The 21,443-nt window shown below is 45.3% G+C and overlaps 1 protein-coding gene and 1 non-coding gene across 4 annotated transcripts in view; one reads left to right on the top strand and one right to left on the bottom strand.

Annotated features, from left to right (window-relative positions):
• Nucleotides 1-257: 257 nt before the first annotated feature.
• On the bottom strand, nt 258-10,107 carry LOC8035880 (vesicle transport protein GOT1B). Of its 3 annotated transcripts, XM_029986909.4 has the most exons (6): nt 9,050-9,210; nt 8,738-8,829; nt 8,291-8,469; nt 5,565-5,697; nt 3,920-4,001; nt 258-813 (listed from the first exon to the last, which is right to left on the bottom strand). In XM_029986909.4, exons 1-6 carry the CDS (start codon nt 9,072-9,074, stop codon nt 791-793), a joined length of 534 nt encoding a protein of 177 aa, XP_029842769.2. In that variant the 5' UTR covers nt 9,075-9,210; the 3' UTR covers nt 258-790. The 3 variants fall into 3 exon arrangements, with proteins under 3 accessions (XP_029842769.2, XP_040356015.2, XP_002411593.1); XM_040500081.2 differs by lacking the exons at nt 5,565-5,697; nt 9,050-9,210 and adding an exon at nt 9,964-10,107; XM_002411548.5 differs by lacking the exon at nt 5,565-5,697 and having other exon boundaries at nt 9,050-9,234.
• LOC8035881 overlaps nt 9,820-21,443 on the top strand; it is a gene marked incomplete in the record, with an annotated part of 11,869 nt that continues 245 nt past the window's right edge. The window contains 6 exon segments of the transcript XR_006076652.1: nt 9,820-9,991; nt 12,265-12,639; nt 13,554-13,650; nt 13,874-14,002; nt 15,017-15,197; nt 17,625-17,796. This is a non-coding gene — a transcript (uncharacterized LOC8035881).

Raw genomic sequence — 21,443 nt, 5'->3', positions numbered from 1 at the left:
TAATAAATCCGAAAGAGCTAACAAATTGAACTGATGATGGCACAATGTTTCGGTGCAACGATATATTGAAATGTAGATGTTGCAATTTTGATTTTTTCTAGACAGACCCTCTACGTCGACATGCAGGCATGCATTACCATTCTCTGGTTGTCATTTTGGTCTTCAAAACCTTATTCAAGTTTTAGCTTCAAACGTCTATCCAATTTCTAGGTGTCTCTATGTACAGACACTTCTGCGAAATCGGCAAAGAACAAATATCAGGTAAAATGCAATGCTGGTTTATTAACTACTTGTCACGTTCAAAAGTAATGCAGTCCACAGCCAGCTTAGCATGATAATGGCATGTATCTTTTCAGATTGCACATACCAACGGGTTCCCTATCAAACCTCCGTCCATGTGCAGGCACCCTCCCAGTTTTTATGAGTAGCTGAAATTGCTGCGCCTACAAACAATCCACACGCCACATCACACGGGACAGCTCCCAGCATTGGACAGCTCCCAGCACCGGGCATTTTAAATAGAGCCTCCTTTATTTGAAGGGTGGGGGAAAGAAATGTAATGGAGAGGAACCAAGATAGAAAGTGGCAAGTGGAAAGCACAGTCTGCCGCTGGAACACTCCACAACCCAGAGTTTTGAGACGAGTCTTTCACTCTTTCACGGCAGCGGGAGAGGTGCGCCCAGGGGTGGAGTTGGTCTGGATGTCTGGGCTGGTGGTGAGGGCCCACGGCTCGTGCAGATCTTCGGGGGCAGTGCTCAGGGCCCGCCTTCATACGATCGACCTGTTCTTGTCACCCGAAAGGCGATCGAGAAACTAAAAAAAAAAAAAAAGGCTTGTGTTACAGGGAAGCTTAGGACTATTCTGCAATTTTTAGACAAATGGCTTTTTAGGGTGTTGGTGGTACGACTGGTTTGAGTATCGTCTACTTGGAGACGAGCCAAGGGAAGTCTGGAATGCGGTGAATGATATTGCATATAAAAAGGGGTCTTTCGCTTGTACAAATGGCATTATTTTTCTTTTTAAATAAAGAAGGTGACCGAGAAAGATTAACGCACATTTTGTTAGTGTATGTGAATAAAACAGACTATAATTCGAGTTTTTTGTCATAGACAGAAAGAGCCTTTCATTAATTCTATGATGTGTAAGCCAACTACACCAACAGAAACTGATGGATTGACTAAAACTTAAAAAAAAAATGTTGCAGCAGGTAGTAACAGAATTAAGGCAGTCCCAGTGAAACTCCTCAAATGTGCATAGAGCAAATATCATGCTACAGATAGGTATATTCCCAAACAAACTAAAAATTGTGAGTTAGCCCTATATATTAAGGCAGAGAGAAAAATAGCCTACACAATCGCAGATCAATATTCTGCCAATTTTCTTCAAAATATTTGAAAATTTAAGGAGTTCTTTTTGCAAACAATATAATAAATAAAACACAATATGGTTTACAAAAACACAAGTCCACAGAACAAGCACTTCTCCACATATAGGACAAAATACTTTGGGACATTAAAGGGACACTGACACCCCCCAAAAAATGTTCTTTTAAGTTTTGCCAGGCGATCCATTATGGGTATCAGAAGACTACCTAATCAATATTTTGCTACGGCGTTGCATATATTTTGAATAAAGTAATAAAAACGCAACTGCTCGAAACCGAAACTGGACTGGGGAGGAAGAACAAATATAGAGGAGAAAGTTATCAAAAGTCATGTGGCTATGCCACTTTTTTTTTTTTTTTTTCAATCAACATATATGCAGATTTTTAGAAACCCCAAAAAATGGGTATCACTTTTTTTTTCTATTTTTAATATTGAGTGTGTGCCTTCATGATTGTATTTGGCGGTTGTGTCTAAACCATATCAAATGGCACGTGACTGCAAAGAAGAAACTGAGCACAACTCAAACCGGCCAGTTCTCGATTGGCGGTTTTTGGGTGGAAAGAAGACCAATTGCGATTTGCAAATTGTGTTCTGAATAGTTGGGCTCTCATATGTTATGTACAAATGAAAAACCTTGGCAACCATAAATACCCTGTCAGTGTCCCCTTAAAGAAAAATTTTATAAACAGTTTCTTTTTGAACTTTGCAAGGCCTTCAATATGATACAATACAATATTAATTAAACTTTAATATAAGTGGGTACATGGAGAATCATTAAAGCTAATTGAAAACTATTTAAACAATCAATATTAATATGTGCATGAATAAAGTAGCCTCTGATATGTTAGAAATATTATTCAGAGTAGCCTCGAGGGTTAATCCTTTATTATTTCTGGTTTATGTTAGTGTAAAGAAACCATATGAAGGATATAAGACTCCTCAGAATTAATAATGCATGCAGACGATACCAACACATTCTTTAAGGTACAATCTAAATGTACACTGCTAGAAAGAGTGGCAAACTGATACCTGACTTGACTATCTAGCTGGTTAAAGCAAAACAAACAATAGCTTAATGCTTAAAAAGTTTTAATGCATGATCTTTTGTCCCACTAACAATCCTAATTACTCTTTCCTGCATATTAACTTTGCTGGAGTTTCCCTCGGAAAAGGTCAAGGAGCTAAAATTCTTAGGCATGTGGTTTAGTGAAAAGTTTAACTGATCGACACCAATCTAACCGAATTATCCAAAGCAATGCGGAGAGCAAGTCGCCTGCTTTTTGAGCAGCAGTTGCGGAGACGTCAAAATGACGCCGAGCCTTGATTGGCTTCTATTGAAAGGAAAGGGGGTAGGCCTCAATGCTGCTAGGCTCCTTGAGGTCTACCCACTATTTTTTTCAACCGGCCAATAAGAGCTCGGCGTCGTTCTGACATCATCGCAGCTCCCGTGCAAGAAGCAGACGCTCTTTCGCTCTGCACAGGATGCGTATATAGAATTCATAAACTACTTCCAGCATGGGTAAAAAAGAAAGAAAACTTTATTATTTTTCATGTTATTAAAAAATGTTGTGTGGCATATTATTGTGGAGTAGTACATCCAAGATGAACTACACTAAAACAATAATTCTCCAGAAAAGGATACTTTGCATGTTTGATCCTTCTCAGAACCGACACGACTTCGGCACACACCCAATCTTTGAAAAATCGACTCTATTAAAGTCTAATAAAATATATTACTTTAAATTGCCACAGCTGACACACAAGGAGAAGCTGCAGCTAAGCCCGAAGAGTAGTAGCTCGGAGCGAGCACTAAGAAGAAACATTCGGAAAATGCCTGGAATAAGAACCAGCTGTGGCAAGCAAAAATTCAATTACCAAGTTTCTTTATTGTTAAATAAAATTGACAACCATGTAAGCTTTTAATTTTCCTTTCCAATTTTCAAGAAAAATAGTAGAAGTCCCTGGTGGCTAGAGATCTCGTCTGTTAAAAAAGAAAAGGTGCATTTGAATGCGAAGTAAAAAAATATGGCATTCTAATTAGTTGTGTGTTAAGTATTGTTTTAAACATATCTAATGTTGTATAAGATATTTGATAGTTGTATTGAATTTCACACTTTCATTTTGCTGATGTCCAACTGTAAGGGGAGGTAGGGACCTTGTCGAACCGCAACGGCATTTTTTCTCTCTCGGTGGAAATACATAAAAAGATACAAGGTTGCCAGTGCCTTGAGCACCCCCGCTACTACAGTCAAAGCTCGCTATAACAGACCTGGTTGCAACAGACATTGGGATATAACATACCAACTTGTGAAGTTCGGTTGCTTTTCCTCTATGCACCATTGACTCAACTTGATATCTGCATACAACATACTCCTTTTACAACAGACCGAAATCTTGGTCAAAATCAAGGTCTGTTATAACGGGCTTAGAATGCATGTGTTTCAACCGTAGAAAGCCAATCCAGTCCAGACCTCCTTTTAATGTAGCCAGAAGGTTCTAACCATTGACTGAAGGCGGTGGAAGTGTTCACTTACCGCACCAAGGAACGGCAGGTTGAGCACGTATCCTAGGACCGGTATCCTCCGCAGGAAATTGATGACTACCGGGAAGAAACCACTGAAAAATGTGCAACAGGTGGGCGTAAGGGGAAGTGTCGATTTGTTTCGCTGGCCATATGTAGCGACAAACTGTCTCGAAGCACCCGAGACCGTCGAAACCTCGCTGGATTGAACCTACATTCGGTAAGTGCCACTCAACCTTTATAGTCACTTCTGCCATTTTTCATTGTGGCGAATAAAGAAAGTTAAGACGCTGCAATGCAGAAAAGGTGGGCACAAGCCTGTTTTTTGCGTTTCCGTTACTTAATTGGAGTTTGCACTATCCTTGCCACGGTGCTGGCTCAGAAATTAAATGATGGGCATTCACAAATTTTTCTGGCCTAGACAGCTGCTCGTGAACTTCGTTTCTCGCGTGCATGGCTGCAGTTTGCGCAAGATCTCACGTCGGCTACGTGCAGAAGAGCAGACGACTCAATCTTGAAGCAGGGGGTGGTACGTACTTCAGTCGCGACCATGCTGCAGACGCCGAATAAGCCAGAGCGGCATTGTCATCAAACCAAGACGACGGAGCGACGACACTTATTCGCTGGAATTTGGATTTGAGCAACTCTGAAAGTGCCGTCAAGGCTGGTTCGCACATTTGCGTTTGACCGTGACAGACTGTGTTACGACGGCTTGCGCCTTCGTGACGAGGCAATACACTCGCTCCCTCTGTTGGGTTGCCCTGGAATGCTTCCGATCTGCGGATACGTCCTTATTTTTTATGCATCTTTCTTCTACCATGTGCTTGAACTAATTTTGACAATGCTTATTTGTCGTAGATACTAGTGCATAGATTTTATCTCGCTGCAAATCCTTGAATCTAGCTATATGCAGATCGGAAGTCTAGGGCTTGCCAATGGATGGCTCCATTGTGTTCTCCTGTTGTAAGCCAAGCCACCACAACACAGTCGATCAGACGCGTGTGAACGAGCCTTTAAGGTGTACTCGTTGTCACCCAAAGCAAAAAGCAAGTTCAGTGCGTGGCTCACGAGCAGCACAAAATAGGTATTACATTTTCCGAAAAGAAAACAACGGCTTTTGCGTTTGAAACTCGAACGCCTCCATTATGCAACAAATAGACCGATCTCACCAAGCGTTCCACAGATGTATGACGCCGCCGTAACTCTAGTTCACAAGAGGCAGGTGCCAGTGCACGAGAAGGCACATGCAATCTCTCGCGCAGCCCGCAGCAGAGTTGTCGCACGTGCACAAAGACTAGTTCCCACGGTGCACGCCAGTAGCAGAGGCGCAACGAAACTGGCCGGTGACATCGGTTTAGTATCTTAAATGCGCAGACTCTAACGATACGAAAGACCCACTCGGGGCGAGTGGCAGAGACGGCAGCCAGTGCGTGTCTCCGTACATGGAAACAAGAGCTGTTCATTGTTCAAAATGAACCCTCTCAAACATTCCGACCCTTTATAGAACCCTCCCCCTGAGAAAGCTTCTCTCTGCAACCACTTCGGTACACGGAACGCGTGTCCGAACGGTGCATTCAGCATCCTATTCCGCCCATGCATCGAAGGTGGTCCCCAAGTGGCAACGATCGACGTCGCAAAAGCCGGAATGTTATACTGACGAATGTTGCGATCTTGACAGTTGGCCGTAGAAGTTCCAGCAAAAGGCATGAGCCAATGCGAGTGTCACTGCTGTCGTGACGTCCAAATTCCTGGCTGCCAAGGCTTCCGTGGACCATCGAGGTGGGAAGCGATCTGCGACAGAATGTGCGTCTACCACATCCATCACCGCCAGAGGTCGGCATTTTAGGTCGCGCTCACTCACCCTTACCCTCACAGCCACACTCACCTAAACCCCTCACTCACCCTCACCACTACACTCACCTTCAGCCCCTCACAGTCACACTCACCTTCAGCCCCTCACTCACCCTCACTGAACCTCACGGCCCTCACACCCCTCACGCACTGATGGCCCTCACGCCACTCAGGCCAGCTTCAGATGGGGCGATTTCGCCCAGAAACTTTACGTCGCAACACCAGCAACACGGGCCGCCCGCGATCACACGCAGCAACCAATTGCTGCAATTTGCCATCGTCATCATAAAATTTTATTTTTCTTGCACTATTTAGACACAATTACGCGTTATAAACGTGGCTTTATGCATTTAAATCTCGTTAAGAATACCACTGCACCTTTCTGAAACAGTTTATTTCCAAAAAAACGATTGATTTCAAACCAGAACCAAGTCTTTCGGTGTCATCATCACCGGCACGAGGTATCACTTGAAAATTTTGCGTCCCAAATTGAATGCAGCCGCTTTAAACGTATTCGAATTGCTCCGAGTTGCTTGCTAATTTTGAGCCGGACCCGATCGCAGCAATTCGTGTCGATCTAGGGAAAGCTAGAGAACAACTTGCCATTAACACCAAAATTGCTGAGTAAGATGCTCGATCTGAAGGGGGCCTCACGTACTCACCGCCCTCATGCACTCATGGCCCTCACACCCCACCTCATGCACTCACCGCCCTCACGGCCCTCACGCCTCTCATGCCACTCACTGCCCTCACGCACTCATGGCCTTCACAGCCCTCACGCACTCACCGCCCTCACACCATTCACGCACTCATGGCCCTCACGCCACTCACCGCCCTCACACCCCTCACGCACTCATGGCCCTCATACCCCTTACCGCCCTCACGGCCCTCACTCACCCTCACACTCGTGAATTTTCCTGGTTCAGAAACTCACTCACCCTCACCTCACCTGTGAAGATGAGGGTGAGTGACGGTGAGTGAGGGCCGTCATGAGTGAGGTTTGCCGAGGTATGATCACCGCTGCTGCGACGGCGTGGCACTCCTACGACGTCGTCGGGCATAAGTCGTGGGACCCTTTTTTTGGACACGGTAAGCAGACCAGTCAGAAACGGTCAGAAACGCGTTCTAGGCAGCATACTATCACAGATTGGTCGACCGTCTGGTTTCGGTTCGCCACTTCCGTCCGCCATTGTAACTTTTTTGTCTCGTGACCTGGCTTGCTCTGACAAATTGCCACTGCTTCGCCGGTCGCCCGTTGACGTTTGCGTACAGAGGACGTATGTAGCACATTTTCTTCGTAGAGACATTAAACTGCCGCTACGATGGGTTGTTGTGCGGTAGGCTATTTAGTTGGTAAGGAATGTGACAAAAGGTTGTTTTGGACGGACCTTTTTCACATAAAGATGACACCAAGCGACGAAAGCTTGAACTTGGTTGGGGTTTGAAAGGAGAGCTGCATCGCTTCTCCCGCCTCCTATAGGTCACTGACACTCTACACGACTGACGAGTCGGAGACAGTGCTACAATAAAATCCCCGTGTACTCTGTCTGCGGCACAAGATCGCGGCTCCACAATCTCCTTCAATTGAGCTAAAGATGCACATCCCACAACAGGAATGTGTCTCATTTCGTGCTTATTGCTCTCGCTTACTCGTCCACTGAAAGAGGAATGGGATTAGAAGTGTCTGTCCCACTGTTCAAATTTACTGTAAGCATGTTTAGCAAAGCAGAGGCACAGACAGCCAAAGTCTCAACAAAACTGCCATACCCACTGTAGCAGGTTGCAGCTCAAGAAGGTAGGGTGAGGGAAAGGAAGGCTGGGTGGGAAGAGGCAGACAGAATGCTGGAGAGGGAAAAACCACCTCCCCTTTCCAGCATTCCGCCTGCTTGCTCCTGCCCAGCCTTCCTTTCCCTCGCCCTACCTTCTTGAGCTGCAACAGGCTATAGTAAAATCAGACAGGGGCACTTAGAACCTGAATGCTAGAGAAAAGGCGAAAGCTGGGAGCTAAAATAATTCCAAAAACGGTGATTTCTCAAGGGTTTGCCAGTGGTCACTTAGGTGGCGCCAGAATCGAAATCAGAGAGAGAGCGGGACTGAGAGGAAAAAAGAGCGAGAAGCTCTCAAGGGAAAAAGAGTGAGACATTACTTTGGGGGGGGGGGGAACAGCTTGCGTTATGGCCTGCCAATTTCATAGGCTTGTCGCACCGCACAAGCAGATACGGGAGTTCATGTCAGTTTAACGGGAGAGAGTATGGTCAACCGGTGTGTGCCAACGCAGATTGACTGCATTAATGCGTTTCACTCTCCTTGGAATGAACTGTCCGGAGCAGACGCTGTGCCCCAACCGGTCGCCGTCTGGGCCACGCGCTACGGTTGGATCTTTTATACTGCAGGAGACTGCACCTAACGGGTAAAGAAGTGGTGCTCTGCAAGGAGTCAAACCTTTTCTTCTCCAGTTCTTGAGGTGAAAACGAGTAGGGTAGGCAACAGTGGACAAGGTGCTGCTGCTGACAGCAAGAGCGTGTCTACCAACCTGAAGAGGAGCACAAAGCCATAGGTTTCGATGATGATCCCGATGAGGGGAAACCCAAAGATGACGACGAAGATACCGCCGAAGAAAGCGAGCGTCCCTCGTAACTTGTGTCGTTGGAAGAAGAAGCGGAATGTTCGCTCGAGTCCAATCACAAACGCGAGGCCGCACAGGAACAGGATCTGGAAGAAGCAAAATTACGGGCAAGAGAATGTTTGTCAGTTGACGGGTAGAGGCACATGCAAATGGCTTCGTTGTCACACGTGCAATAAAAAAGGTATCAAAACTAAAGGTACGCAGCGAAGTTGCGATGTGCACCCCAAGCAGGCTGATTTTGGGAATTGCAGTGTGGCTTATCTGACCTCTATATCGACTGATTACACTTAGAACACGAGTGGAAAGTGCAGCGATGTTGAAGTTATGCCCCCTGTGATGAAAAGGAGTGCTCACGTTTCCGAGGGCGAGGAGTCCCTTGTCAAAAAACAGGAGGACACCGAGAAAGAGAAAGGCAACTCCAAAGCCGGCAAGCCCGACTCCGATCTCTGAAACGAGGCGACCAAAGTGCAAGGTTATTTCGTAAGGTCTCAAACACGCCATGCTGGGTATCTAAGGCAAAAAATGTCAGATACGCTGAGCTATTTAATACAATCATTGTATTATGCCGCGAATTTTCGCGTCGGTCGGTCGCAGCTTACGGTAGCAAGCCGGGCGGTACACGGAAATTATTACAACGACCATGTCGCCCGGTCAGCGATGGCTTACTTTGAAAATCTGTTATTTCGAACATGGTCTGTGTCTTCTAGCAGGCCGCACACCGAGCCGAGTTGAAATATGGGCCGCGGAAATAATAAATATTGGGGAAAGTCGAGCCCATCCACGTCACAAACCTCACGCCAAGGGGAGCGCCATGTTGGTTTCTGTTCTAAAACAACGAGCGCCCTCTGTGCAAGTGAGAGCGAAACGAGCGAAACAAGGGGCTCGTTCGATTTACCTGCACCGCCTGCACTTCCTGCACCTGTGCGCTATGCCTGTGCGTTGACCTTGACCGCCTTGACCCGTGCAGAAAAGTCTACCTCGTTGAGAAAAGTCAACGAGGTTGAGAAAAGTGTAGTGCACTGTACTTCCTGGATTCGTAAGTTCGTTGTTTAGTTTAGATTGTCTTTTCAACCAAGCTACAGTTACCAAGCAAACGTTACGATGTACTTTGAGAAGTTTTTTTTTTATTCCACATTACTTGAAAGGTCATAAAAACTGAATACAACTGCACCTTTGTTTACGGGAAGAGCATTTGAAGAGCATGCAGGACCGCAACGCCGGAGAGGACCAATAAAACTAGGAACTTTGGGCCGGGCGGGAGAAAGGCACGTAAGTGGTCACGGGACTGCGCCTTTTCTCTTAAAAAAAAAAAAAAAATGCTGGAGTACCTACGGTGCGGGATATGTTCTTGTTTGCACTTTCGAAGTGTCCATGACGTCACACATGCCTGTTTCGTCCAAATTAACTGAAAATAACCGCGCCACACATATTTTTTTTTTTTTTTTTCTCTGAAATTTGTTACCCAACACGCCGAACACGCTGCAATTTGCTTGATCGTACCACATTAAAACTTTACGAGCTGAGTGCGTGACACTGTTTTTCCGAGGTTCCTGGAGCTTTTAGAGAAAATGATCCGTTACCTTGTGAGAGCCTCTGGCTGCCCGCCAGGTACGTATGCAATCCTACCCCCCCAAAAAAAAAATTTACAGCGTTTTTTTCACCGCAAAAATTAACTATACATCGCCGAACGCTCATCCTCCGCCGAAACGTAACACTTTGGGGTCCGAACCAGATATGTTGCTCAAAGGTTATGTGATTTTATGTAAACTTTAGTAGGAAAATGGGGCGTGTTTGGACCTCTAGCGCTACTTTCGGGCAGAGAATGAGCGTTCGGCTATGCGTAGTTTATTTTTGCGTTAAAAAAAAACACTTACATTTTTTTTTTTTTTTTTTTTTTTGACATCCTGCCATTTTATGATCTCGCCGCCGTAACGCCCCCCTCCCGAGTGAGCCAATCAGCCCGCGGCGCAGACCGAGAGGCGTGAGCGCATGCGCGTGAACTCCCGACTGCTCCCAGCTGAGCGGGGACGGCCGCCATTTTCAATCATTTGCTCGGATAATCCAAATTTCGGTTCTTTTATTTGGCAGGCTCTGGCACGAAAATAATATACTGTTATTCCAGGGTGGCTTAAAAAGCTAACAAATGAATTTTCTTCATGTATGAATGCAAACTTATTTAGGTGAAGAAGAAAGAAGCCCATAGCAGACGACGCATAGCCTCAACAGTGCTCTGTGCCGATAATGTGTTGCATCAAAATGGCGGTCGTCTCCTCTTTGCTCCTTTCTTCCTCTCTGGCCTTCGGCGCTCTCCTACCTGTCCTTCACTTTTCTCCTGTTCAGCGCCTTCGTCGCCACACCCATCGGCCAGACCCTCCCAATATACGACTCTGCCCTGTGAATAGCTTGCATGTTACGTTATTCGCGGCCATGCCAGTATTTTATGTGCAGCAAGCGTTCCGTTCTCCATGTTAGTTTCACACTGCAGAAGCTGTAGTTCGAAGAAGCCAGTAAGTAGAAATAACCGTCAGTACCCAGCAATGGCGACCCTTGCAAGCTACGTGTATAGAAACAAAGGTAAATTCTGTGTACAGCATATGAACTAACACTTCTAAGGCACTTTCGACGTCCCGTAAAAATCTGTTTCTCAACGTACGTGTCACACTGCAATTTACTACAGAGGTGCAAGCAGGTGGTGGAAGTTTACAGTAATGAATCGACGAATGAACTTGCCTCGTTTGAAAGGGAAGAAACAAAAACCTGTTCTGGGCAATCTACGGTCCACGCTGCCACTTCGCAAACAATGCTCACGTATAAAAACCAACAGATGTCGTACGCCGCATCGTCTTTGAAGTGGCAGTGTTGATTGTCCAAAACAGGTTTTTGTTTTTTCCCTTTTGAAAGAGGCAATTTTATTCCATGATATTTTCGCTGTAAACTTCTACCATCTGCTTGAACCTCTGTAGTAAATTGCAGCACAATACGTTGCGAAGCCAATTTTTGCGGTTTTCCTAAAGTGCCTCATAAGCGTACATGCTTAGAAATAACTTGGATAAATGTTCCTAATAGCAAATGGGGTTCTTTGTTCACTTTCCTGTTCGAGGTGCTGGTTACGTTGCTAACCAATTTCCTGCTGAACCAAAGTCGACTACTATTTGTATGAAATCGGCCTTAAAGAGGTAACTTACAACACACAAAGTTGACTCCAGTCTTTTCAGTCCTTTTCAACTGAAGGGTCAATAAGCGTCTTCTCGCTCACTAGCGAAGAAGGAAATGCCTAATTTGAATATCCACACCTTTAGCTCCATCTTTGTAAAAAAATATTTCAGACATTTCAAATTCCTTGTCGTCTGAACTCTTCAAACAGTCCTTTGGTGACAGAGTCACCCGATTACAGTCAACCGAAGCCACGATAGAGGATGAAATATGCGCAATCATAGAGTTTATATAATAAGCTAGAGGAAAATGTCCATTGCTTTCCGGCTGCTTCGAATTGGCGGGGCATAGACGCGAACATCGGGGTTCCCAGCGGGTGGACCCGATGGGCCCATATCGCTGGCGATGCCTTATATAAATGCAAAGAAGCAGCCGAACAACACCTGTAAGGTCTGTACCTAGCTCTTTTTTTAGCTTACTTTGCAGGAAAACACTGGAATCCTGCATAACAAGTTGGCGCTCTAACAACTTCAACTTGTCATGGCAGAACGAAGACGCCTAACCTATTGCCTGCCTTCTTCCTCCCTTTTTCCATCGCACCCTTTCTCATCTTTTCTCACGAGACCAGCGACATCAATGCCTACGATTCATCGCATTCTGCTCCTATCCTCACCCCTGTGCAGTGTGTTTATAGATTTAGAGACACGGACCTGGCATATTTTCCGCAGGAATCGTCGCCTGTAATGCAAGAGGGCTTGCTAGCATTGCGAGACAGCCGTCTGCTTCACCAACATCGGCACGAGCTGTCGTTGCTGACGTTGCAAACGAGCTTATGGAGCGCCGTATAAGCGTGCGCACATGTGGCCCCCTGTACCGCCAGTGGAAGCAGACCAAGTCCTGGTACCGCAGGGCGCCCGAGGACGGCATTGAGGTTGACGTCCCTTTCGTCTTCACCAGACGGGACGATGGTGGCGGCGCCGAAACCAGACGCCCGCTCGCCGTTCTTCTCCACGGCGCTCCGGGCAGCTATCGAGACTTCTCTGAAAACCTGATCCCGAGGCTTTGTGCAGAGGGTGTGGACGTGTTAGCCCCATCCTTTCCAGGTGTATAATTGTCCCCTCGTCCAATGCTACATCTGTTGAGGCCAACACAGGCTACGGCAGTGCACTGGCTTTACTTGGCCTAAATTTAAGTGATTGAGCAAATCAATATAAGGGATGCATTTGCAATTTAATGGCAGATGCCTCCTGGGCACATTGGTCGCTAGTGACCATCTGTTGCATTGTCGCGTGGAGACGGGGAAAGCGACAGTAAGGCAGACACTTGCAGATGACCAACGCTTCTGTTACCTCCTCACAGCTCGCATTGCAAACACGACCCATAAACCACGTGACCCCGATTGAGCTGTTGGAAACACTGTAATCTAATGTCTATTTGCACGCAACTCCGAAGAAATTCTAAGATAAAAGGTTCACAAATGTGCATTTGGAAAGTCAAGACTGTGATTCGAAAAACACCTCCCTAATTGGGTATTATTTTGACTTGGAGTTGAGACATGGATTTGGTAGAAAGTTATTATTAATGGCTCTTATTTTCTGAGCATTCTATCATGCATAAAGTGGGATTTTTATGTTGCCGCTTGAGCTTGCCATGGAATGTACAGAGGGCTATTGGTTCAAGATCGGAGCCTCTAGAGATCAATGCACATCCTCTGCTGTAGCCTGTGCAAGATCAGAGCCTCAAGATGTGCATCCTCTGCCACAGCCATAAGCTCTTTCATAGCCTTCATGGCAGTGAGCTTACACTCCTAGCCTTCCTCGCAGCTCTACTGTTTTTTGCCTTCTCAGGTGAGCATGTTTAAGAACCGTTCTAGAGTCTTCGGAAAAAGCTTATAGGCGTTCGGAAACACATATTCACGCTACTAAGTCTGCTACTCCATGCCAATAGCTAGGGTAGGGCAAGCGAGTCCACGAACAATGTCTCTGTTCTTGGCCGTAGCTGCACAATCCTCTCGCAGACCTCAGATTCAGCATCCAGAACGAGTTCTTCTGGCACAGCATTGAAGAGCGCACGGCCCTCCTCAGAGACTTTCTCAGGCAGCTTGGCATCACCAGGTACGTCCTTGACACTTGCCAAGCGTTTTCTCCACGTTTTGAAAAGAGTTCTCTTTCCTTTGCACTCAGTTTTCCTTTGAAAATAATAGCAGTCGACATTCAACCGACTCCACGACTCCCTTGACATTTAATTTTTTGTGCCTGTTAGGTGTATGCAATTTCAGCGCACTTTTGCAGCGCACTTTATAAAGCTAACAAAATGCCGATCTGGCTACAACCCCAGGATTGATGCCCTGGTAGCACACAGCGCCGCCACTTTCACGAGCTTGCGCATCCTGTTGGAGCGACAAGAACCGGTGCCCACGGTCAAGTCCCTTGTTCTTCTGGCACCCAACTCTCATATCACTCCCAGGTGAGGCTTCAAGCTGCTGCTTTTGCTTGTGTGCATTTTGCCCAGTGTCGGTGGTTGGTTTAAACGGATACTACAACGAAATTTCAGCGCTCAATTTTTGGTCTATATGTGTTCAAAGGAGCAGTATCACATCGAACATACCAATATCTTGTTAAAAAAGTCTCGAAAAGGAATTTTAAAATGAATTAAACGTTTAGCAAAGAGCACCTGGTGGATGTCGCTAATGCCTCGCTTGTAATGCCCGTCTAGGAACCTTGACAGCTAGTGACGGTGAGTGTCTCGCCTCCGGCCACGGCGAGAGGGGAAGGAGGAACTCCCCTCTTCCCGAGAATGCTTTTTGTGTGTCGCAGAAGTCGAAATTTTCCCCTACAAGATTATAGAAGATTAACCCGTCACTCAAAATTCGTACAAAAGCAGCCGCTTCGGTGGCTGGAACGATTAGGCCATCCTCTCGACATCAGCCTCTCCGTAGCTTTGCTCGTCCTGAGACGACCTACGTCACGATTGCGTTGGATGTCACGTGGTCTCTGCTGGGCCTTCTCCGAGCGCTTGCCAGAGCGGGCAGTTTATAACGAAAAATACAGCCACCCAGGCTCAAAATACAGACGTGCGATTGTCATATTTACGGATATTGTGGATCATATTCAACGTTCCTATTTTTAACACAACGGGAATATTTCAAAATTCGTTGAAGTATCCCTTTAAAGACACGATTGGTGAGTCTCGGCTAGTTGTCCCGCCTCTGGTGCGAGTGCGGTGCCCTTAGTGATGCGTTGGCATTGCCCGAGCATCTGTTGTGTCTGATCGATGCTTCGGCAGCACTGATGCTGGTTGAAGTACCCTTTGCAGCATCGGTGCTGATTGAAACAGCATGAGGACATTATATCCTCATGCTGCCTCATGTCCTCATGCTGACTGAAGAAGCTTGAGGACATTACCAATGCTCGTGGATTGTCCTCCTTTGAATGGCCATGTTGTGGCTGGATGAGAATCATAGTCCTTTGTTTGCTTCAGTGTGCTGAAGCCCAGGTGGCTGAAGAACTGGATGGCAGAGTCTTACCGCAATGAAATTCTGCGGCCCTTCGTCAAGGCCATCATCCTTTCTTCGTGTTACTTGGGACTCAGTCCGGTCAAGCCGGATGTGGACAACGCCATGCTCTCCCTCATCACCTACTGCAAGTCTGGCTATCGTGAGGTGGGAATTCCACTGAGTTGTATTTGCCGTATTTACTCGCATAATGAACACAGGTTTTTTCTCGAAAAATTGTTACATATTTGTGGGGGGGGAGGGGGAGAGGGGGGAGGAGGGGGGGAGGGAGGGAGGGAGGGAGGGGGAGGGGGAGGGGGAGGGGGAGGGGCGTTCATTACGCGGGGTAAGTTTTGCATTTGCACACTTTGTGCAAATGTCATAGGCAGAGGCTGCGTTCACGCGCGGGGACGTAGCCAAGTCCGAAAAGGAGATAAGGCCCCATCCACTCAAAAGGTCACGTGACTTATAATATAAGAACATAATTTGTTTTTATGTACATATAATGCTTTCTTATAAGTAAATATAGGATATAAAAATAAAAAGATTAGGTTCCATTCCCACCCCTGCCCATTTCGGTTTGGATGAGCATCGTACCGGCGTGCGGTCGTGTATCACTACTGGGCGGTAGACGTTAAAGACCCCAGGCTAGCGGTTGTACCACGCCAACTAAATTGCTTGTCTACAGCTGAGACACCAGGCGCCCATTGAGGCTGACTAACTTCGAGCTGTATAAACATACAAACAATGCAACTACTTTATTACTGCATTAAAATTTAATCTTTGCAAGGAAAAACGCTTTCCGCAATTCATGATGCTTCGCACTAAAATGGAGTGGCTGTGGGGGCCCTCGTAGCGGCACAAATACTACAAAATATTTTCGTGAGAATTTTTGTGCCCATAGATTTGCCAAGATTTGCCAAAGAGGAGGATGCACGTTGCTCGTGCAGTAAAGGCCCGTTCACACACTGCATTTGATTGCGATCGAGTTTTTGGGATCGACAAGAATGACTTGTCCCTGGAATCGCATTTGATTAAAGCGAAGGTTTTGTGATATTTTCGAGATCAGCTGTACATGCTGTCCACGAGAGGTTTATAACATTGTCAAAAGCTTTTAGAGCCAAAAAAAAGAATGGTGCTCGCAAAGAAAGTTGGAAATATATACGGAAATGCCAAGTGTTACCCAATATACATGGTTAAAGCCAGCGAGCAACTTGGGGAGACTGTAGAAGATTACAGGAGACAGGATAGATGCTGAACTCACAACTCAATATCTCATCTAGAAGAGAAGAAAGAAAAAAAATGATGCAACCAACAGGCATGTGCTCATGGCATGAGAACTCTAGGGCGCTGGGCGATGGCTTCAGCGCATCCAAGCGTTTAAAAACAAAATTTCCCTCTCAGAAAGTGTAACAGAAGGATGGCTCATGCAGTGCTCCTCCAAACCTTGTATAAAATTTATGCCTTGTAAATTTCTCTTGAGAGTTTTTTCTTATATCGACTGATGATAGCGGTGCTGGCCAGATTTGGATTACATGCACAGGCTTGACAGTGCAGATGCTGGTGACGATGTACATGTACCTTTGACCATGTACATGTAATCCAAATCTGGCCAGCACCGCTATCATTGGTTTATATAGGGAAAAACCTGAGAAATTTACGGCGCATGTATTATAACAAGGTTTGGGGGAGCACTGCGTGAGTTATCCTTCTGTTACACTACCTGAAAAGGAAGTTTTGTTTTTAAATGCTTCCGATGCGCTGAAGCCATCGCCCCATGCCCTAGAGTTCTCATGCCATGAGCACTTGCCTCTTGGTTATGTGTCATCTTCTTCTCTTCTGGATCAAATATTGAGTTGTGAGTTCAGCGTCTATCCTGTCTCCTGTATTCTTTTAAAGTTTCCTCACATTGCTTGCTTACTTAAATGTATAATGCTTACCAACTAACCGAGCTCACAACCCTTCTACATTTACCTGATAAATGGTACCAGCCATGGGCGTCCAAACCGGGGGGGTAAGGGGGGCACTTGCCCCCCCAGTTCTCACAGTGGGGGGGCAAGGCATGTGTTTTGCAACCCCCCCCCCCCCCCCCCCCCCCCGAAACCGCCGGCACTGGTGAGTGGAGACACTGGCCGGAAAGGAATACCAAGGGCACCACCCCGGCCCTGGGTGGGGGGATGGTTTGCCCCCCCACTCAAAAACAAGTCGGTACGCCACTGGTGCCAGCCTGTTCTCTTGTCATCAAAGATCCCAAGAGATTTCAAGGCACTAGGTCATTAGCAGTCACAAGTGTCGAAAACAGCTTTAAGAGCTATTCTGGAGAAGTGTGGATGGAAGCGCTTGTCCCCCGCCATACAGTCTTGGCAGCAGCCCTCCAGACCTCGACTCAATCCCAAAACTTAAGAAACCACTCGGTGAACGAGTTTCGTTTTCAAAAACTGGACCCAAAATGCGCACGACTTTTGAAATTACTACGAACGGGCCGGTCGTTCGACTTCTTGGTTAGAGTAGAGAAAGTATCTTTGCACCGTGGCTCGGATGAGTGTTTCGATTGAATTCGATCGACTGGAATTACCGTTTCTCTTTTGGTTGCAGGGAGATAAGCTGCTGGAAGCGGTGGCTCACATGAAACTGCCCACCCTAGTTGCCATCAGCAGAAATGACCGGCTTCTTTCCTACTCGCTTTTCCTGGAGGTTTGCGCCGTGCTCGGCGCTTCGGAGGGGGACATGTGGCATTTTGACGGCGAAGGACGAATGCTGCGCTCAGGTGAGCTTTACGCGCTATAATAATGACACTGATGACAAGTTTATGCACAAGTGCACCATAGAACTTAAAAGGGCAATGCAACAATTTGAACTTTGAAAGAATTTGTAGTTTTTAATTTTTTCATTGTTTATCTTAGCAAAGGGATGGATAAGCGACCTCATTCTTTTCAAATATCGCAATTCCGTCGCATAATTGCAAAGAAAAGAACAGGAATAATTTGTGAATTGCAGCCGTGGGCATGGGAACTATGCTGTGACGTACCCCTGGGTACAGTGTAATAAGCTAGAAAGGTGTGCCATTGTGTGCTCAGTCTAATGCTATATTTTGTAAATATAGTATAAAATATAGTACAACGTTGTCATTGACAAAGTTGTACTATATCTAGTCTCGGTGTTGGTGCCATCTGCCCAAGGTGAAAGAAGCTGTTCCTCCTTCGAGCCTCACTCCGTTGCTACTATGTCAGTCGAACTTCCTTATGGAAAGGCAAACTTTTTTGGCCCTTTCGCCCTCCTCTCTTCTCCTTTCCACATTGCTCAGACCAACCTTGAAGGTCGCCACGTGAATCTCAAACAGGGGCCGTGTGCACTGGAGTTTCTGAAAGAGAACCCAACCAAATTCTCTGTGTCCCCAGTGTGCGTCACTGCGCACGTGACTCTCAAGATGGTGTAAGAGTTAAGAGTGGTTTAGAGACGCCCAGAACGTCAAATGTTTGACATTTCTTTTAAAAAGAACCAACTCGCGTAGGCAAAATTGGTTTTCAGTTCTTTAATACAGACGTGACAGGGAACAACTACGTACCACAATTATTTGACCAAAGTCGAAACATTGTTGCATGCCCCCTTTAAGAGGGAACACTGGTCTTGTAGCTTGATCTTTATTGTTTGATGGAATTCAATGAAAGTGCACAATCTTGTTCAGTTTTTCTTGGTGATTGCAAATATCTGGTCAGTTTTTCAGTCAGCGGCACAGTCCTCAAGATAATTAAAACTGACCTACCTTTGTTTTCAGAGACAACAGGGAAGCATAGAATACAATGTTGGAAGTACTTTCATGATTGAACCATTATTAGTGATTTTACTACATATTGAGGGTCAGTGTTCAATGTGTGGCAACTTAGTAATAAAACAATAAATTAGTTGGAAAATTTCTTAGGCCCATAGTAAAAAAATCAGCTTTCAACATTGTATGCCTCTCATATTTAGCAACAAATTGCAAAAAAAATGTTATATTTGTATCTGCCCTAGATGCTGAACTAGCCCTCCTTTAAATCTGCAATGAGCCCAAAATGTGTGCTTTAATAAAATGTCATTTCAGCATAAACTTCAATGAAATATTCAGCATGCATAGATGATAAAAATGTATATTATAGCTAGAGTTCGGAGTTTTCGGTTTAAACTGATAAAAACCGATAAAAGTATGTCTAATCCGTTTTCTAAAATTCGGTTTTAACCGAAAAAGGTCAGTATTTTAGGGCCGCGTCGAGGTGGGTGGGGGAGGGGGGGGAGGAGGGGGAGGGGGAGGGGAGGGGAGAGAAAGAGAGAGGACTTTGCAAGGTTCGACATTGTGCGACATCTTTGTGATTGCCTGCTTTAAAGGTTCAACATAAGGTTTTTCGCTTCATGCACTTCAGAGAACATCGAGGGAAGTTGTTAATACCTTTCTTAACACCCTCTCTCAAACTTGCCTGTTGCTGAAAAACATAAATACAATGGATTTTTTTTTTTTTTTTTTGCCATTCCGCTGGTTTTTTGTGCGGCCATCTCCTCAGACGGTCACGTTGTCAGAATGGGAAGGAAAAAGAAGCGCGCTAAAATTTATGCTCGCGAATTCCACGATTTTGAGGTGTGTCCTGACGGAAGCTGGTGTGTCCTGAGGGAAGTTGCAGCGAAGACCACTTATGTTTATGTGCCGTTATTCTTTCAGTGATCACAAATATCACAGCTACAAGGACCATCTCATCCGGTGTCCGATAGTGTTTCTTTCGTGTTCACCGAAAAAAAAAAGGTAAAATTTTTTGGAAATAAATATACACCGAAAAAAACTGAAAATTGGATTTTAAAATAAACACCGAACAAAGTATGCCGAATTTTGAAAAAATAAAAACCGAAAACGCGGAACCCTAATTATGGCACTAATATATTGATCCACAAAAGTAGAACTTTGCCAAAATAGCTGTAAATTTTAAAATCACCATTTCAAAAAAATTATTTTTAAGTAATTTTTGTCATCAAAGACCCATGTCGAGCTTCCTTAAATGGCAACTCTACTCAATTCCTAAAGTTTCGGGATAATGAGTGATTTTACATTAAAAAAAAAAACTAATAAAAGCCATTATGCCATTGCTTCGCAAAATATGGGATATATATTGTTGGATCTTACTTTAAACGTAGAAATCAAAACCGAAACGTCGGCACCGTCTGACAACATTTGCCCTGAGCCGCCAGAAACATAGCTATTACGGGGTACGAGATGACACGGGATCCTCTACGCAATAACGGGCAGGATTGGGGCGGGCCTGTGCCCGGCGCAATTGTGTCGTCTGCACTGCACACCGTTTTGGTGTCATTCAACGAAGTCTGCACAACTGCAGCATCAGTCTGCGGACGTAGTGGGAATGAAACTCCGAGAGACGATAATCATGAACGGTGAGAGTGAGACAACGACAGCGTTTGTGATGCAAGTAACGGCGGGATGACTCCCAAGAAGCGTGCTGCGTAGGCGTGTTCAATCACGTGGACACTGTTGAAGCTGAGCGCCGAGAAGAAACATTGCCGACTTCATTTGTTACGCTCACACCCAATATTGCTCGCCTGGAAAAGTGAAAACAAACAAGAAGGGGCAATAGTGATGACGTTTAGCTCAATGTTGGCTACGCCATCGCTGTAGCCTTGACTGCGCTGTTGGTTGCACCTCAATTCGCCCCGCTAGAGCCAGCCGATTCTGGCAACTTGGCGCGTTGCAATGTTTTTTGGACCATTTAAGAAACATTTAAAACAGAACTGGGTCGTAATATTTGATGCGTTCCTCCTAGGTAATACCAAAAAGGACTGCATTGTTTTAAAAAAAAAAAATGAAGTAGAGTTGCTCTTTGAAGAACACATGCAAAGGAAAACAAAACATTTTTTTTAAACAGCCTAGATGGTGGTGAATGCGCTCTTTCAGGAGCTTCCTTTGGGCTGTAAAAGTTACTTATTAATCTTAATTTTGTTGCACTTTAAAACGAAGATGAATAAGTAACTTTTAGAGACCATAGAAAGCTTCTAAAAGAGCACAGGCAAAACACATGAATAAAAGCCACTTTTCCGCGGCGCCCACAGGCGCCAACTACAAATTTGTTTCGCGCCGTAAATATAGCTTTAAAAAATTTTCTTTCTAAATTTGTTTTATATGGCTTCCTTTTTCCACCCGGGCTGTTTAAAAAAAATGTTTTTTTTTCCTTTGCATGAGCCCTTTAAGGGCCCTGCAAACGACCTTTTGACTGGTTTTTAATTTGCACCAAACTTGAGCGCACTAAACGTAGTAACTTAGTGAAACTTTTTTCGAATTTTGCTTTATATTAAAAATTGTAGGCAAATTAAAATTACCAAAGCAAGCAAAAAATATCCTCCTTCATGACATCCTTGGTTGCTTGAGTGGCCGTGAACTAG

Source organism: Ixodes scapularis, unplaced genomic scaffold (genome assembly GCF_016920785.2).
Source record: "Ixodes scapularis isolate PalLabHiFi unplaced genomic scaffold, ASM1692078v2 PGA_scaffold7__128_contigs__length_106722199, whole genome shotgun sequence".
NCBI classification, from domain to species: domain Eukaryota; kingdom Metazoa; phylum Arthropoda; class Arachnida; order Ixodida; family Ixodidae; genus Ixodes; species Ixodes scapularis.
Note: the sequence above shows the minus strand (reverse complement) of the source record. Positions and strands in the feature narration are given on the sequence as shown.

Excerpts from the sequence above, each read along its gene's own strand:
- LOC8035880 (XM_029986909.4), bottom strand. The coding sequence starts at position 9,074 with ATGTTCGAAATAACAGATTTTCAAA. Across the intron at positions 8,830-9,049 it reads CGAAATAACAGATTTTCAAA|AGATCGGAGTCGGGCTTGCC; the intron begins GTAAGCCATCGC and ends GCCTCGTTTCAG. Across the intron at positions 814-3,919 it reads ACCTGCCGTTCCTTGGTGCG|TTTCTCGATCGCCTTTCGGG; the intron begins GTAAGTGAACAC and ends TTTTTTTTTTAG.